The sequence below is a fragment of the Cygnus olor genome, chromosome 6 (assembly GCF_009769625.2).
Source record: "Cygnus olor isolate bCygOlo1 chromosome 6, bCygOlo1.pri.v2, whole genome shotgun sequence".
In the NCBI taxonomy this organism is placed as follows: domain Eukaryota; kingdom Metazoa; phylum Chordata; class Aves; order Anseriformes; family Anatidae; genus Cygnus; species Cygnus olor.
In genome coordinates this window covers 19752002-19771311 of record NC_049174.1, presented here as the reverse complement: position 1 = coordinate 19771311, position 19310 = coordinate 19752002, and the positions used below count along the sequence as shown (strand labels likewise).

Here is a 19310-nt window from a genome sequence, read left to right as displayed (position 1 = left end):
GGGGTCTGCGCCGCCAAGGCTCGGCCCTGCCGCCGGCATCTTGTTTTTTCCCCGGTGCCCTCAAAAGGTCGCCGCGCTTGTATCCGCCAAGCAAATCTGTGGCGGTTGTGCAGATAGCTTGCCCCTGCAGGTCGCTGCCAGCTCTGTCAGTTTTCCAAAGTTTATGTGAAAGCAATACTCGAATAGAAAAACCCTCCGTGGTTTCTACAATGTGAGAAGTGTGACAGGAGTCAGGCGCATCAGGGCAAAGCCATGAAGAACTGAAGAAATGTATACGTTCCCTTAGTACCAAAGTAGGCCTGACTTGCTCTATAGCACTTCTGTGAGTGACCTGCTAATTACTAATGAACCGTGATAAGGTTTGCAAGAACTACAATATCTGATTCCTTTAAACAAATATATGTGTATTTTTCTTCCTCCCCAGTACATAGACAGGTAATTTATTAAAGAAAAGGGAACATCTTCAGGCAATACCGCACGCAAATTGAGAACTTATATTATAAAATGTCTTTCTAGTTACTTCTCTAAACATTCTATTCTGTATAAATACAAAATAGTTTTTAGTTTTAATATTTAAAAGCTAATTGTTCACTTCATTCTTCCCTTCAAAATCTCCACTCTGAAATTCCAATTTCATTGGATGGTGAAAACCAAGGATCAGTGTTTTGTTTTGAGATACTTTGAAATAGTTAAGTTAAAAACTATTCGTATATGAAGATGTTTAATACTGGTTAAGTGTCAGCAAACCAGATGTAGTTTATGAGGTTTTTCTGGCAAAAGCAGTGAATTGGTTATATCTTAGCTTACTGTTGAGTTTTGTGGAATGTGTTCTGAAAATATGTTGAACCTCTTTTTTTTTTAGACCCTTTTTGCACCCCAGTATTAAAGTCCACTTAATTCCTGATGTATGATTTCAAACTAATGTATTATTTTTTCTGACATTACATCCTTTAATCCTTCAGTGTTTATTCAAGTCAATGTAGGTTATTGGCAGTATAGAGTATATTAACTAAAAATAGAAGAGTTCACCCAAGTTCTGTTCCAAAAATAAAAATGTGACTGGCACAAAACAGATCTGTTTTGCTGCCGGGATAATATTTTCATATGGTAGTCTGTCTAGAAGCAAGTTGGTTACAGATTGGTAAAAGCCACGTCAGACTCTTTTGAAATTAAAGGTCAGTTTAAGTGCAAATGGATCAGCTTGGAAACAGGGAAAAGAAAAACTTTTTCACACTCTTGTGTTGATGCTTGCTGCACATGGTGCTCCGTGCTTAAGCGCCTGTAGGAATATTATCTGCAGCAATACACAGTTGTGCATTGGAGAGTGAGGATGGCTGTATGATTCCTTCCTCAGAATTATGTGCTGTCCTGTTGATGTATGTGCACAGTAAGTGATTTTTCCACTATCATTCAAAGAAGAAATGTACCTGTATTATTGGCTTTATAACTATAGGGATGAGAGATTTAGTGGAAGCACAGTAGCTGTTCAGTTGCTTTTAGAGCTGTCAGGACCAATTGTGCAGTGTTTTTGCCAAATGCATTCAGAATAAAAAGTTCAGTGGACAAAGACAATGATTCTTACTGTGCTAATGGCTGGAACAGCTCGCTAACAAAGGACTCCTGAGTGCAAGCTTGTCCTGAGGAAGAGAAACATTCTGTATTGCAGAAAAACAGAGTCTTTACCAGCCTTCTGCCGCAGAGGAAGTGAAGAAGAGAATAACGAACAAGGTGTTTGTAGACTGTGCAGTGAGTGCTATGAGGGTCCTCAAAGAATGTTTGTGTTCAGGAAAGTGTTTTGAAATACTGAACATTCTGGTATTGGTTTGCTTTTGTTCTGCTTAAGAAAAATTGTCCAGTGATTTATTTTTTTTAACCATAGTTTTAAACTGTCATTTGAACAGCACTTAGCATGATACTGTGTGTCTGTAGCTGTAGCTTCTCTTCTGCTAGTTCTTACAAACTTCCCTTTTCTTCATTTCTAGAGGTAAATTCCTGTGATCTAATCCAAGCAAATACAGGAGAGGAGAAAGTGTGATGAGGGGAGAGCCTAAGGATTAGCAAGATAAAAGAAGGGTGAAAAAAAAAAACTCATACAGACCCCAAGCAAACTGGACAGGTGAGTAGTTTTTAGTAGTAGGGCATGTATGAGATAAAAACGTCTCAGAATAAGGGAAGAGTTAAAGCTAGCACATGACCTTTTGCATCTTTAATTGCTCCTCGTGCTCTTATAGACACTACTTCATTGGTCAGATTATGAGGAGAAGGTGTAAAGCTGTGGAAAATGTATTGTTGTTTGCCAGTTTAGCATGATGGCTTTATGGTTGATGACAATTAAAGTAACTGAAATCAATTTTCTTTTCCTCCATCCTGTGCTGATGGTAACATATTGACTGTGGAGGGAGGCGTGAGTGGTACATTGGTGAATGTGCTCAGCATACGTGAGGTAATGGCATAATTACAAGTACCAATTCAGGCAGCTGTTTGTCTAACATTCTGCAAGGACAGTGTATTTTTTGGCTGAGCATGGCCCTTTCTCAGCTTACACACAGTTTCCGTGGTTCACAAGAAAATTCCATCTCCGTCTGTCTTCTGCTCATACCACTACTACTGCAGGAACTATTATGAATCATTTACCCCTCCAATTCACAGAATAATGCTTACATTAAGCCCATCAATTTTTGTGGTAAGCAACCTGAAACACTTAAAAGGGATGTAATTTCCAGGGACTCAGAGTTCTTGGCTGAAAGCTTCAACAATATATTAAGCTGTTAATTTTGCTGAAAAAATCTGTTTGTTTTTAATCTGCAATGAATTATTATGCCCACATTGTGTGTAATAACTGAAAATTATGTATTCTGTAAAGCAGATAGCACCTGTATGAACAAATATACACTTCCTCTCTTTTATTTAGCAGGGTTTTGCTCATAGGAAGCAGGAACTAGTTGTTCAACTTCTTTGTATCTAAATGTGAGAGGCAGCCATTTGACTGAGATTCAAACCTGGGATTCAATTTGTCTCTTGGATGTTCATACATAAGTACTGATGCAGCTTTCCAGTCCTGCTTTTTTTTTTTTTTTTCCTAGGCGGCCCTTCTAGGTCTGAATTTTACTAGTTATACCTAGTTGTATATACCTGTTATACTTGTTATTTGTTTAAATTTTTCCTCATCATAGCCCAATTTCAGTTTCTCCTTCTGATCTTCTACATGTACTTTTCTCCTCCTGTTGATTACACTCCTGCTTTGTTTATCATATAATTCAATCTTACAGATCCTTACAGTTTGTTCCCATTATATCAAGTGTCTCTTACTGTGTCTGTGAAGCTCTACATATTTCCACCCCTTTCTATTTTACTTTCCTTGTCTCAGTTTCATGTTTCTCCCCTCCAGTACTTTGTCTGATTACCCAATTTTTTTTTTCCTTTTTCTCTGAAGTCTGTGAGTTGTACAGACTTCCTAAGGTCACTGCAAGATGTTACTTACTGTTTCCTCTCAAATACAAACTTTTTATGTCCTACCCACCAAATGTGTAAGAAATGCACTTTGCCTTATTGTTGATTTTATTTTTGTCCTTGTGCGTTGGGTACCCAGAGTAGACTTTCTGGAAATAATACTTTACCAGGTGATAAAACAAGCCAGTGCAGAAGAGAGTCCAGAGCAAGGTATAAGAAAGAACACTAAATTTCAATAGGGGGAAGCTACTTAAGCAGAAGAAGAAAGTTGAGGCTCTCAGTCCCAGTTGCACAGAGGCACAGAGTTGCTTCCCTCATGCAGACTGAGTTTCAGGTATGGCCTTTTCCTCAGAGTTGCCCATCTCTTGGCTCCACATACCTGTCCTGTGTTCTCATTGCTGTGAATTTCAGTCTGAATGTCCAACTTCCATGTTAAAATTCACCTGTGTCTCCCGCCCCTAGAATTAGGAACCTGAGTTTCATAATAGATAAGGTCACTTTCTGAAAGCTGTGCTAATCATTAGAGTGTGCTGTGCAGCACTGCAAGTATTAATAAGAATTCTGCAGAACATAATACAGAAGAACTAGAAAATTCTCTTGAGAGGAGAAATTGATGTCAACTTTTTCTTTCATCCTGGCAAGGCTTCTTATGTTGGTTGTTACTTTCTAATTGCTATCAGCAGTATCAAAAGACACAAAAGTTATGTTAGAGAACTTTCAGCCTTTGCCCAGAAATCATTGATTTCATTCCAGCTGTGCCATATTCAAAGTTAATTGGATGACCCAATTTTAAACCAGAAATACTGTATGAACTTACAGACTGTATCGGTGCAATTATCAGCTGCTTGAAGAGCACATCTATGGTCTTAGGTACAAAAAAGTTGGAGTACTTAGGTACAAAAAAGCTGGAGGCCAAAACACAGTGTTGGAAGCACATTAGCTGCTAATGACTGAAGAGAGGCGACTAGGGGAATGGGAATGTATACAACAGCCATATAATAAAAGTCAGCCATTTCCATTATAGTCAAATTCCACTTTGTAAGAGATTACTGTGAAAATGGTTTAGGGAACTGTGTTCATCGTTAACCCTGCATTGCAGTAAAGCACCATGCTGCCTCTTTCCATGTGCCATCGTGTGTTTGAAATAGATCAACTGAACAAGCATTCAGGAAACTCTCTTAAGTTCCCTTTACAAAGTGAATCAGGCTACAAGGTTTGGATTTCTGTTTCATTCATCATGTGCTTGAGAACTCCTCATGTTCTTGTTAATAATTCAGCCTTCAACCGTTCTAGGTTTATTGCTCAGAGGGACAGCACCTTTTGCCGAGTCTAGCATATGGCCACCAGGAGCTATGTCAGGTAAGGATGCAAATTTTAATTTTTCGCCTTATTCTCTTTTATTGTTAATCAGCTTTGTAACAGAACTGTAATGCATGCAGTCGGGCTCCTATATATCAACAGCTGTTCGCTTGGGTAGCCTGTTACTTTGAAACAGCTAGAGAAATGCCAAAGATCTCAAGTGTCTTGAAAGCTGTCAAGCTTTTACTTTTTCTTGTTTGTTGTTACAGCATCTGAGAACTCAGCAAGTCCTGAAGTAAACTGGATTAGGTAAGAAACAATTTTTGAACTTCATCTCCTATGGCATCTTTGTGAAAAACAAATGTATTGTGTTGTTCTGTCTCCCTTCCCACAAAATAGATAAGTCGTTGTCTTGTTCTGCTAACATGTCATAATTATATTCCAGATGAGCAGCTAGTAGCTATGAAGTTTTGCTCTGCTTGCAGCTGTATCTCTTAACCTTTATTTATTATTTATTTCTCAAGCAATGAAATTAAAGCTATCAAGCTAGGCAAAATAGCTGACTCCCAGGTTCATTGTAACACCAAGTCCATAGTGAGAGGACTAATACATTACCCACTGAAAACATGCATTCAAAATAAGATTGGTTACTGACTCTGCTATTGCATCTCAGTGTGGTCTTCATGCGCTTAAGACAGCACAATTGTATTTGACTCAGGTTGCATTAGAAGTGTTAATCCCGTTCCGTAACGTTCCCGAAGGGTAGAACTGCCCTTGTGATTGTGGTCTTGTTCAGCTACTTCTCTTTCTACTCCTGTTCAGAAACTACTTGCTAAGCGGAGACTTTTGAACTGTATGGTGCATGGCATGGTGAAATACAGATCTCTGTGTCTGGAAAAATTCTTAGTTGTATTTCTGAGGGAACTCTTCAGCTTCGTCTTTGAGAGAAACTACAGTGTTTAATTTCTACAGGCTTTACCTGTTAATTTTCGTCAAAGGAATGATTGTTATAAATCATACCTTAAAAGCTGCTAGTCTTGAGTTATGAGTTTGTAGTGTTGATGTTTCTGATGATGGGAATTGGAAGTGGAATAAGCTTTTGCAACCATAATGCTGTAAGGAAGAACGGATTGTGAAGAGTGCAGCCTGTACTGCTTTCATTATACCTCCTGCCTGGAGAATCGGCTCATGGCATGCTTTTTGCTGTTTTAGTTCTTTGCTAAAAAAAAGAGAAAAAAAAGAAAAAAAAAAAGCTTACTCTCCTATCAGGATTCATGGCTACATCAGTGTCAACCTATTGTGAAAAGAAACTCACAGATTTAATAATATTTATTTTTAAAGAAAAATCAGTTTACTGAGAATATTAATGCTGAAGGCAACACAGGTTCCAACTAAGGATTTGCATATATAATTGTTAAGTTAAAGATCTTGCATGTCTATATGCATGTCGGTAGAGACAAGGGTAGCTTTTTCTAAGACATTGTGGTAATGGAGCTAATAACAAAACAGTTGGTGCTGTCACACTAAGGTGATCCTCACTCTTGCAAGACAAAATATACTTAGATTAGCACAAAACATTAGCAAAATATAGTTAGATTTTTGCAGGGGTAGGCACTTATCCAGGTATATAAAAGACCTGATTCCTGTTAGCCAGCAGATGCCTCTATCTTTGACAAAGCTGTCTTTGCAAGATATATAAATCAGTAGAATGCACATTGATCTGTACTATTTGCCATGGTTTCCTCTCCAAAATACTGTGTGACCAGCAAATATATAAACACTTAGGGGGCTAAGTGGAGGATCGTGGAGTGTTGCAATGATACCTTTGGATAAGACTGCCCTAAGACCTATGATTTGCCATAGTACCATGTGAACCCCTCACTTTGTCCTTGACACAGTTCCAGCTCTGTCACGGAGGCTGCTAGCTGTTCAGTTGTGCCTTGTCTCTGCTGCCTTCCCAGCCTTTTCCTGTTCTTGCCATTGGACTCAGGTGTGGAAGTCTCAAAGAGTCCACAAACTGTTGTCTCCTTGCACCAGGTGTGCTGTTTTCTGCTGTGGATTGTCAGGAGACAGAAGGTTTTTGCTGAGCAGTTCCTTAGGAGGACTCAGTACCCCTAACAAACAGCATACTGTGAAGGCCTTGGTAAAGGCTTTGTAATGTGTTGTCAGGGAGGTGTCCCGCAAAGGGTCCTGCACTGGTTTTGCCATGGGCTGCTCGGGTCAGGTCATCAATCTAGATTTGAGATTCAGATGGAAATGATGGGTGTCGCATGGAAAAATAGACTGGGCTCACTCTTTGTTATAACAAGGTAGGGGCATCTCTCTGAGTACATAGACTGGCTATTTTTCGTGGATAATAGAGGAAAAGATTAAAAAAAATGTAGGGAAAATTTTCTTTCTGGCACTGAAATCTGAAACAACAGAAAGTACTGTTTAAAACTGTTCAGAAGATTGCTGGCTCTGCTCTTTTTATTTTCCTGGGTAGGTGCAGAACTGGAATAGTGATGCTGATCCCAAGGTGATCTTGTCTTTATATTTGACTACTACTTGGAAAAAGAAAAATCCCGTCTCTTTTTCTTGTAAATACTTTCATGAGCAAGGAGTATTTTACTAAACTCTGCCAAGTGGAGAGTTTCCTGATTCAGTGTTCTCTGCTACTTCTGTCTTCAGCTTAGGCATTAAATAAATGGCAGGGAAAGAGGGAAATGGTTTATGGTAGTTCAGCTATGAGAGTGATTTGTTCTGCTGTTCTTTGGTGACCTTGCCAATTCCTGTCTCTTTCATGGTCTTTGTACTTCTACTTTTCTCTGCTACGCAGCCCAGCATGAACTGAAGATTAGAAGGGAACTGTAGTTATTCTGGGCCTGAAAGAAAGTCAGAGCTAGGGATTCCAGAGACACTTCTTTCTTCAGCATCTCTCCTGCGTTTTTTGTCCTGGGTAAATGTATCTGAAATTATCTAATTGGCAGTAAATTTTAACATGAAGTAAGAATTAGCATAAACAGAGAGAAAATGAAAATGGAGAAATAACTTACTCTGATGCAGTGATTTCTGGAGAAAGAGTTGCCCCTTAGGGTTATAAAGGCCTGAAGGTCAGTCCACTGAACACACCAAGACTCTTGCTGGTAGAAGATGGTTTGCTTTCAAATGCTCAGCAGCTTACCACAGATTCTGTTGTCTCATCAAAGCATTTGCTTTAAAATTGACTTTGAGGAGATTTGCCAGCAAAACCTGGAGGTATAGGGTGAGAGAAGTTGTTTTTTAGGTTTCTGATCTCTAATTATATCAGCTAAATAGTAAAGATACTGCCTATGTAACCGTCATCTAGTTACTTCACCTCTGTCATGGAGCTATCCTGTCATCTTTGTATCATGTCCAAACAACCTGTCACTGACCTATTTGCTATCTGTTTGCAAAAGCTGTTCTGAAAGGAAAAGAAAAAAATTAAAAGCCCCAACTTCTGTTATTGAAAGTATGTAATATTTCTGTTGTTAACAGTTTTCTTCTGTGTGTGTGGAATAAACTCAGACTGATTGTGTTAACTAGACCAGGAGCAGTAAAAAGCTTAGAATGGGATGGCAGTTTTCTTGTCTCCTTGTACATTTTTCACACTGTGTTTTAAACTTCCTAGAGGACTGTATGATAGATGCAATATATTCCACCTCATTTGTAAGAAGAGGGCATGTTTGGTGCACATCTTGTTGTCTTCACTTGTACTCTCACCGTTTCTGTCAATAGTTACATGGGTGATCTTTATACTGTATGTGCAGCCTGTGAAGTGGATATAAAGACCTGTCAGACTACCTTTTCTTATACATTTTCTTCTGAGGAAACAAACCTAACATAAATGTCACCTGCAGTATGAGCAACTGTAGCAGATGGAGCTTTGAATTAATGGCTCTGAGAGCAAGCCAGGGGAGATTATGAAAGGAGATAAATACAGTAGCTATGCTACATGATTCAAAACATTTTCTGTGATTAAAAAGGACTTCAGGAAAGAACGGTGTATCTTCAGAAAGTTACAGATTATTTTAAAAGCACTCATCTTTAGTTTGTTGTGCTCTTGGAAACGTGTTCAAAAATTATTTGTATTACAATTACAGCAGAAAATTCCTCCATTCATTTGATTTTTTTTTTTTTAGCTGTGTGGGTCTTTCTTTTGAAAAAAAAAACAAACTTTGAATATGCTACTTTAAATTTGCTTGTAAAAGGTACATAGAATGATGCTCTATGTTTCGTGGCAAGATCCCTGTCTTTGTAAAAAATGATCATAAAACTAAACTGACTGCTGTGCAGAAGATCATATAAATTGTGATCAGATGTAGAGGAAGGACCAGTGTTAGTCTCAAAGAAAGTGACTTGAGTTTAGCAACTGATAATAAATAGAAAGGTTAATGCAGCCCCCCTGCTGGTGTTCCTGTCATAGGTCCAGGGAACTGAGGCAATTTATACTGGCAGAAGGTTTGGAGGGTCTGCAGAAACAGCTAATAATAAACTAAAGGAGATGGGCAGTGAATCGTGTAAATAGGGTAAGTTGCTTTCCACTAGTGGTTGTTTGGACTCTTTCTAGTTTCAGCAGTGAAGGACTATCACGACTGACAGTAATCGTGTATATGCCATAACAGAGAAACTGGCTGCCTTAATAGCTTGATAAAAGGCATTTATGATGGCATAAGATTGCAGCTGAGAGCCTCACTGAGTTCAACAGCACTGCTCAGATAACATGCTTAGTTTCACACCCTCTCATAGCAGCTAACTAGCCACTGTGAAATGAACACCTTCTTTTGTCCAGTTGTGGAAAGGCATTTGGAACAAAGAATTAGTCTACCCTCTGAGCAGGAAGAAGACAGGCTGAAAGACTGGGCATGCATGTAAAACGAATGCTAAGAATACAGTTCAGAGTACTTGTTAAATCAGATAATGCCCTTTAAGTTATAAACAATTGTGGCAGAGTTGTGTCCCTCCCCACCCCACCCTGCTGTTGTCATAAATTACAATGATGCTTCCACATGTTAAAGTCAGAGTTTCCAGGGGCATGTCTTTTGCAAATGGATGAACTCCACAACAATCAAAATGGGAAAAATAGCATTTTAGCCTTCAGTGCTAAATGTTCAACAAGGCTGCAATGCTGCCACTTCCTCAAAGCACTGTTCTTGGTCCAGCAATCTTAAGGCTTCCTCAGATTTGCCTCCCTGTGCTGCAGTCATTCCTCCTGATTACTGGCAAGGTGTTCCTGAAGTGGGAAGTCATGGAGTGGCTCTAGCTGCCAAATATGAGTAGGTTCCAATTTTCAGAGTTCTCTGGAGAACGTTACTCTTAGCTTCTATTTGATTGGCAGTAGCAGCTCTCTCTGTTGTCTGATTGTCCTGTACTTACTGCTGATAACCTGTGCATATACAAACTCAGGTATTTCAGTAGTTTCTGTTCAACTCTTATTTGCATTTTACTGCGAGTTGACTGAAAGAAAATAAAGGGAATATTAACCTTTTGGGAAGAAAGAACTACAAAGAGCTCCTCAGGGAGCACTGACAGAAGCTCTCATAGCATGCACATGAGGCAGGAGACTGGAAGTGTAATCTTAAACCACGGGGAACTGGAAACCCTCTGGGACTGAGAACCAGCCATCAGCACTGCTCAGTGAAGCAACATGGAGGCTGTAAATGAGGTGTTCAAAAGTCAGGAATCTGGTAGTAGAGTGGGAGCTGCTGAAGCAGCTGAAGAAGGATCCAGCGATCAGCACTGTAGCTCTGTGAAGGCTCAGTAAATGATTTTTTACATGATGGGGCTCTGGAGGAGGTCCTTGCTGTAGTCGCTCTTAGCTAGAGAGTGAAAGAATTCAGTGCATGAGTGTTTTCTAAATCTATAAAATCATACTTTTCTTCTGAAACAGGTTTATTTCTGGTCCCCCCACCCCTCCCCAATTGCAGGCTCATACAGTAACTGGAAATTTCACTTGTCTTTTTTTTCTCATTATCCAGTTGGTCTCCATGCTTGCAATCTTTCATAAGAAGGACTATGTTTGTTGGTTGTTCTCCCCAGTTACCCACATGCTCTTCATGCTGTTGAAATGAGATGGAAAGACGGTTTTTGTCTGAGCTCAAAAATTACATTTTTGCATGAATGTGTTTTGGTCATATTTCAGAATCATTTTCCAACCTGTACATCTTCTACAAACATTGAAAATCACCAGAGAAAAGATATTCTTTAAAAAACAAAATTTCAAATGATAACTTGTAGGCAGTTTTTATCATTTCGTGTATTTAGTTTCATGCCTTTAGGACTACTAGGAGTGGTAGTATTACTGTATAACATCTTGCCTTTGTTTTGGTATAAATATGAGTGTACAGATTGTATAAAATTTTGTGACTTTCAATAGTCAGTGAGTTTGAAGGAATATTTGAATGGATCTGATACTAAGTAGGTTAGTATCATGTGAATTCCAGTTAGGAATGTTAGTTCAGTATTTACTACGATTTTTTCCTCTGAGAACTCAGCTTTTTTGTCCTGCTTTCCTGTCTGCATTTCTGTTCTGAATGCAGCCAGTTACAGATATATACTCTGTCCTAAAACAAGTAATTAAGTAAGGGTTAGTAGTATGGGAAAGCCACATCCAGTGATTCTTCTGTCTATATATCAGTAAAAACTGTCTACAGGTACCTTAAAGGAGGCTGTAGAGAGGTGGGGGTTGGTCTATTCTCCCATGTGCCTGGTGACAGGACGAGGGGGAATGGGCTAAAGTTGCGCCAGGGGAGGTTTCGGTTGGATATTAGGAAGAACTTCTTTACTGAAAGGGTTGTTAGGCATTGGAATGGGCTGCCCAGGGAAGTGGTTGAGTCACCATCCCTGGCGGTCTTTAAAAGACATTTAGATGTAGAGCTTAGTGATATGGTTTAGTGGAGGACTTGTTAGTGTTAGGTCAGAGGTTGGACTCAGTGATCTTGGAGGTCTCTTCCAACCTAGATGATTCTGTGATTCTGAGTGCAGCCTCAAAGTAACATGAATATCTGCAAAAAGAAATTGTGAGGGTTAATGCTACTGGGACTATTTCTTGTAAGGATGCCATGAACATTGTACTACCACTATGAGAAACTCATTGAAGTAAATTTTTAATAGTCCATAGACCTATGGTCTAACTAGGTCGTTATTCTGATTTCTCTGAGTCTTAACAATGGCACATCTGAAAAGATGCAGAAAACGGAAGTGTGATGTTTTAATGATGAAAACTTCTGTAAACTTTGGATGGTGCAAATATATAAACCTTACTTGTGTACCTGAAATATGGAGTCATCTTTCTAAGAAAATTTTAACTTATCTTTTCTACTTGGTTGTACAGGAAATGGAAATTATTATGAGTGTTTCAGGAGGCATCTTACTCCAACATTCAAAATTAAATGAAGGAAAGATCTTTGTCAGTTCTGTATTGCACAAAAGAGAAAAGGCTATATTCATACTTATTAAAGTCTTGATGACAAATGGGTATGAATATTTCATCAGCCAGAGGAAGTAGTCTTACACTTTCATGAACTTAAGAGACTTAAAGAATCAGAATCATTTTATAATTTGTGACAAAGACTAATTTTGTTGAATAATAAATTCTAAGTCATGAGAATTTTGGAAGAACTTTTTATTTAATAGGAGGAAGAAAAAAATAAAATTTGAAAGTTATTTTTGGGGCAGATGACTTTTTAAAGCAGGTTCTGAAACAGGGTTCAGCTTTACAGTTTGAGGTTTTGCATAGTTAAATCTTGATTGTCTGAATAACTACTTAGTTAAGGAAGAACAATGTATCCTTATGTCCTCAAATGATTGCATACTCTGTGCATGTACATGTATGTGTAAAAAAACCAGTTTATTTACCTCAAAATATCTATCTTGTATGTTCTACACCACATTCCTTTTGAATGTGCATGTTGTATGTAAAGAGTATCTAGTGTAAGATATGACTGTTAAAGTTTAGTCCAAGAGTCTGTGAATTCTTAAATTTATCATTTATTACAGGCAATGCTGTAGCATGCATATCATCACCAGTCTTTCTTTAAGCAAGTAAAAATAATGGCCATGAAAAAATTGTGCCTGGCTTGGGGTTAGCCAACAGGCCAATGACTGCCAGACGAGTCTTTAGCAGTAAGGCAGGCTTAGGGTTTGGCCAGGAGACCAAATCTGTGGGTTAGGGACAGGGTGTTAATGACTGGGGTATATGGCTGTCGTTTAGCTCAAGTAGGGACCGAGGTCAATGGGTTCTTGTTAAATGCAGCTCCTGAGTGAAGCAGGCACATTGGAAACTTTCGCAAAATGATGTAATCCATTGTGCTTCTTGCATATCTTTTCATGTGCTGGGCAGTATTCTGTGCTGGTTCTTACGCTCAATATGCAGTTTTGCCTGCTAATCTTGCTCAAGTCTGAGCTTACGTGCCTGTCTGCTGCAGGTCTCTTTTCTTGGAATATTTTGGATTCCTTTGCTGTGTCAGAGTTCAGCCCACTCAAGATAAGATTAATTCTGGCATGGATGACTTCACCTCCTGACAAAATCTAATTGCCTTGTCAAGGAGTAATTCTGGATTTTGCAGTACTTTCCTTTTGAATAATTATGATAAGATCTTTTATCAGGGACTTATAACTCCCAAACTTGCATGATTGTCTCTTCATCTTTTGACAGACATGAATTTTCATTATTTTCTTTGTACACATAGAGAAAATTTTCAATGGCTTTAATTTTTACATGGAGTACCTCATTCCTTCTGTTTTTGTAACACTGCACTGTACATCCTTTCTACATCTGAATTAGCAGAAAAGTGTAAATTAGAAAAAACTGCATCAGAATCTGCTATCACCTAGCTGTTTTTCTTTACTTTTCACTGGCATCCTGTCGTTGAAGGTACAGAATGAAGCATGGTTTACAGCTCCTCAATTTTCCTCCTCCTTTTTTTGTTCCCAGAGCCCAGGAGTTGAGTGAATCATTTCTGAAATCACAGTAGGTCTGAGATCCTTTTTCCCTGAAGATAAGACACATGAATTTGCAGTTTTAAAATCAACAGTCTTTGTAAAGGTCTTTTAATGACCTCTTTCAGCAGTGACAAGAGGAAGGAAATATTTGTAAGATTTCCTACTGTTCCCAGTAGTGCATCTGCTTCCAGACTCATGAGAGCCGTGTTTTCCCCCATGTTGTGGACTGAACTAGACAGGGGATCTGTAGCCCTACCTTGGATCTGCTTTGTTACAACATCCCTCAAAAATAGGATTGTATGCTGAACCAGTAACTCCAGCAACATTTGTTATTATCAAAATACAGTTAAATGAGACAAACACCTTGATTAGTGTGTCTATTTGAGGTGTGTCTACTTGCAGCTACTGTCATGCTTCGCAAGGGGCTGACAGCTTGTGAAAAGTTCAGTCAGATGTGAGTAATCACTGAAGTAGGTTACAGGGGCAGGTGAAACTATTCACATCAGCCTCTCCAGAAGGTGGCAAGCAGTAGTTTGATGGAAGGAACAAATTACTCCCTTCTTAGATGAATGAGTAGTAGTTTGTGTTTTAAGGGAGGGGACAAAGAGGAGTTACGCCAGAGACAGGGATGGATTGTAAAGCAAAAATGACTGCTGAAGTAGGATTCCTTTCTGTGAGGGCATTTAAGCTGAAAAAGACCTGTGAATTTATTAGATAAGAAAAACCTTTAAGGTTGGTCTAAGTCTAGATGGGTATAAACTTGTTTCTTTTAATTTTTGTTCTCTTGTGACTCTGTAAACCTTGGTGAACTGCATTGTCTACTGTGGATATAGTAAATAAATCCTTTTATTAGCAGGTTATGTTGACCTGGTTTGAGTGAGGGATTATATCAATACAGCTGGCTAGCTCTGAGGAATTTCTGCCTGTAGGCTCTTGCAATCTGTAGGTGGTATTGAACTACTCTCAGGCAGCTAGCAGCCCAAAACGTTTCTTAGTGGTTGAGAAGGATAATGAAGTTACAGAGGCAAATGTACAAACCAATAACTCAGTTTCTAAAAAGAAGAGATATTTATGTTTCTGAAGAGGAAACCTCTCTGGAATGGTAGTGAGAAGCCCAAGGATTGCAAAAAGAGTGTAAGGATAGAGAATGTTATTTCCAATTTTACAAACCGGGAAATTAGAGATAGGGAAAAGTGAAATAATATTTCTAGGGTACAGACAACACCGTTTTGTCCTGATATCTTAACCTATTCCTGTGCTGTGCCTTCAAAATCGTTTTTTTCCCGCTCCTGTTAGTTGCTTCCCGTATGGTAGTTGGCTTCACTAATGTAAAGGTTAAGCATAACGTTAGGTCAGCATACCTCTGAGATAACATCCCATTTTTAGAATGAGTTCAGTTTTCATTAGTGTATTAACTGGACATATAAATATTTATGACTATCTCAGATGTCTGATTACAACAGAAAATTAATAATTCATTGTAGAAAATTACCTTTGCACAATTGATACAACAAGGATATCAATCAGATATGGCAATTTCCAAAAAGCAGCACAAAATACTGTTTTTGCTGGAACACCCTCAAGGGATTATCTTTTTGGTGCAACCATTGGTGTTCTAGACTAGGTAACAAACCTTCCAATGTGTGAATAGTAGTGGTGTGAGAAAGTCTGTTTACAGAAATGAGCATATAATGTGAGCATATTGGCAGTTTGGACAGTTTAGGGAGTCTATATGCAGTATATGATTTCAGTTTGATCACAGAATCACAGAATTGTAGGGGTTGGAAGGGACCTCGAAAGATCATCAGGTCCAACCCTCCTGCCAAAGCAGGTTCCTTAGAGCAGGATGTTGGGAAGCTTGTGTCTAAGTTTCTCAGGCTACAAGCATGGTTTTGGATGGGGGTGTATTTACATTGTCTGATCTACTTTTGCTTCCGTGGATTGTGTGGAATAAACCTTGCACCTGCCAAAAGCTAATAAAGAAGAAAATTCTGATGAATGAATGGCATTAAATGTGTTGAATAATCCATGTGACAAGTCAGATATGAAGCCTTAAGCTTAAACCGGGAGGCAGACTTCAGTGGGAGGTTTTGGTTACATAGTGGGGTTGAAGAAGAACCATCTAAGGATGAAGGCTGAGAGATTAAGGGACAAAGATTATTACCAGCTGTTTTAAAGGAAAATCACCCTTTCTGTTCACAAAAGGGTGCTTGCTACTGAGATCGGGAGGAGTGACTTGGAAAAGATCCGTGGTGTTTCAGAGTAAATGGTACAAGCTCAAAAGAAGGTGTTGAGGACTCCTGAGTATAGTGTGTTAAGGTGAAAGACTTTGCAATGTCAGAAAGCTGAGACAGGGAATTTTTATGACAAGGTGTTTACTGTTTTAACTGTGCACTTACGCTCCATGTAATAGCTAAATTAAAGGGGTTTTCAGAAGCCCTGTTAAGTCTGCACATTGATGTGTTCCACATTGTAAGTATACATACGCTTACTGCAGAGCTCTGTGAGAGGATGTCAAGGCACTGGGAAAGAGCTGCCAGCATACCTGTGCAGCTAGTGAAGCTGGTCTACAGGTTGCATTTCTGTGACAGGAGCAGACAGAGAAGCCAATACGCACACATGCTGAGCCTCAAGGGACACTTATAAACGTAGCAGTCCATGGGGTTGTCTGTTTGCAGTGACGTGGGGACAGATGATGAGAATTCTGTGTGGATATTCCAGCAGACTATCAAGTGTAATGTTGCTGTAATCTTCAGAGAGATGCTGGTGATGTCTATGTAGCTGGCACCTTCCAGTATATCTCTGAGTCAGGTTTGTCCAAATCTATACAGAGAACCTGAAGCTTGTATAAATATGGCTTGTGTAGTAAGGACATGAGTTACAGTCAGAACTATCTCACGAGTTCTCCCAACTCATTGAATTGTTCTTGAAATGTAAACTCTTTTTATAATGCTGTCTGGTAAAAGGAGCATCCTACAGAAAAATCCTTACAACATATCTCTCTGTATCTTTCTTGACTGGACAGTGTCAATTGCTGTTTTGCTTATTGTGCTTTTACTTTCTTTCAAGCTTTGCTCTTTTATTAGGTACTCTGATTCAGCAGAGGGTAGGAACTGGGGTTGTTTGCAGTGGGTATTCTCATTGTGGAAGATGACCTATTGCTCTGTGACGTAGTAGAACATAATGTCTGTAGGTCATAGTTTTGTTAAAAATGTGATGCAAACATAGTGCTGCATCCTGTACATATTGAGCATACAGTCTAATTTACTTTTATGGTGAAAGCCTTAACTGATTTCCCAGTTCAGTGCTGCTTGTGGTGACCCACGGGTATATTATCTATCTTCTGTGTTTGCTGAATGGTGTCGCAAAATATTTTGCAAGTTCTGAAAGTCTACAGTATTGAACACAGAGCTGTTCCCTAAACTGAACAGGATCTACGATAAAACTGAATAGCTGATACTGAGCTGCTAAAGGCTGTTTTTTCTAGGTGATAGTTGTTGTACCCAGTGCATAGTAAACCATCCTTGTGTGTCACGTTTTATCTTTTTAACCCTCCTAACTTTCTTCAGGAGTGTTTGCAGCAGGAGTTGAACTCAGAAAAGAGGTCAGTTTGTTCTTTTGTTTTGTGTTGTGTTTAAATTCTGTTCTGAAAATTCATGGAGTTTATTTTTTATTTTATTTTTTATTACTAAATTGTTCTCTCTTCAAGATCACAGCTCTTGCAGGTGTTAATCTCCCCCAAATCCCTTGAATCAGTAGGGATTGAAATTGATTAGTGCTTCTCAGTGTGTAATACCTGGCAGGAGCAAGCTCTGAGGGTTTTTGCTCATGTCCATGTTGGCATCTGTTGTTTCTCCCAAGGTGCTTGTCCCCTTTCCCTCAATGGATGGCTGAGTACTTTGGTAATGTGTTTTTGTATTAGTGGAGATTAGGCCCATATGTAAATTGTGTTAGATGTTCAGGCATCTTCCCTTGTAAAATAAAGACAAATCAGGTCTTTCTTACTGGTGACCATGTATCAGAATGTATAATAAAGTGCACCCAGATCTAAATTCCTCTTTGCAATCACAAAGCGAGACTTCTTATCAGGTTAGTATCTGGGAGAATCATGGTGTTGCAGCAGTGTTGTTTGTTATGCAAATCAGAGTATACAAATGCAGAAGTAATGGAAATGAGAAGAGGTCCATCAGTTATTATGTTACAGTGTGGAAAGCTATTTTCACTTTCCTTTCCAAAGCTAGCTTCCCATCAGAGTTTGCTGACACATGAATCTTTCTGCTTGCCTAAAATATTAACAAATGGTAATGTCTTTCTTTGGGGTTCAGACCAGCAAAAAAACAAAGTTGTTTTTGTTTCTTGCTGTAGATTAAGGCAATATTAAATATTGTATACAGGTATAACAACTCTGAGCAGCTCGTATGCGTATCGCTATCTGTCCTTCTCTTTTATGTGTCTGTACCCTAAAATCTTTAACTGATTTTCAAGTTCAATAATTAACTGTGAACAGCAGCAGACATTGACATTGTCCTGCCATTTTTTGTAAGACTTTTCTGCTGGAAACATGTTGAACAAATTGCTTGTGGATTTGCTTTGGTCTTTGTTACTGAATTCAACTTAGTTGGTTATCGGCCCAGATAGTATAACCCGAATAATACATTTATAATTTATTAAATTTAATTCTTTAAAGGTTCTTTTGATAACTGCTCCATAAAGATAGCTGCTGAAGGAAGTTTAAAATTAATAGATTCTATCTCATATGCCTATTATTATTTTTGAAGCCTGTTAGAGAAGAGAAATTATGCAAATTGGTGTCACGGTAGGCTACTGCACACATGCTGGTAATGCATAACAACTAGCTTACTGATGAAAATACTTCATCTTAAGCAAGAGTCATTGTCAGCACTGAGAACTGCTCTTTGTATCACAGTTAACAGTTTATTATTATTTTTCTTATGGATATAGGAGAGTGTTCTTTAAAATCCTCATTAGAATAAAACTGCTGTAAAAGTGATACTGGAGCACTACAGTGATGAATTATGATTGATTACATTATACAATTAAAGTATATTGTGAAACAGTAGGAATATCCCTTCAAAAAAGACTGAGCAGGTTTGTTGCTCACTCTCTGTGAATGACTAAGTGGCTTTAATTCTTCAGCTTCAGCATGCAAAAGACTTGATAAATAGATCAGGCTCAGGATCAATTAGTGTCACACTGATCTTTAGCATTAACGAAGTGAAGCTGCTAGGATTCAACCAGTTTATTTGTACCCTCTGTGACAGCAACTTAAGCTAACACGCAGTGCATTGTCTGTCTAGTACAGGGCATGGGAACTAGCATGCAGAACACACGGTTCTGTGCAGCACTGGCAGGTACGGGCGCTCCCTGGGAGGAATCTGTCTTAATTCTGAAGAACTCCAATATCCTTAGCAGGAGAAAAATCTGATATAAGCTGGTTTCAGAAAATAGGTCACTAATGTAAGTTTGCAGTTGTTTTCTTTCAGTTTTCTCCTACATCTGTTTTAGATTTATTTTTTTGTCAACTGTACACAAAGCATCTCAAGCTTTTGTGATTAGACTGCAGTGAGGAGGCTGGTTTTGGTCTAAGGTCATTGTTC

The 19310-nt window shown here is 38.7% G+C and overlaps 1 protein-coding gene across 10 annotated transcripts in view; it reads left to right on the top strand.

Annotated features, from left to right (window-relative positions):
* The window catches only part of MYO3B (myosin IIIB), a 213926-nt gene that overhangs the window by 310 nt on the left and 194306 nt on the right, over positions 1-19310 (top strand). For 8 of the 10 annotated variants that reach the window (XR_005821290.1, XR_005821291.1, XM_040562175.1 and 5 more), the window contains exons 2-4: positions 1983-2116; positions 4744-4809; positions 5019-5058. Coding sequence is in view for 8 of the 10 variants with exons in the window: in XM_040562175.1 (XP_040418109.1) it covers positions 4803-4809; positions 5019-5058 (47 nt within the window). In the remaining 2 variants the exon portion in view is untranslated. Of the gene's footprint in view, positions 1-2; positions 219-1982; positions 2117-3589; positions 3785-4743; positions 4810-5018; positions 5059-19310 lie in introns of those variants that run through there. The other 2 variants (XM_040562178.1, XM_040562177.1) reach the window with 2 other exon arrangements.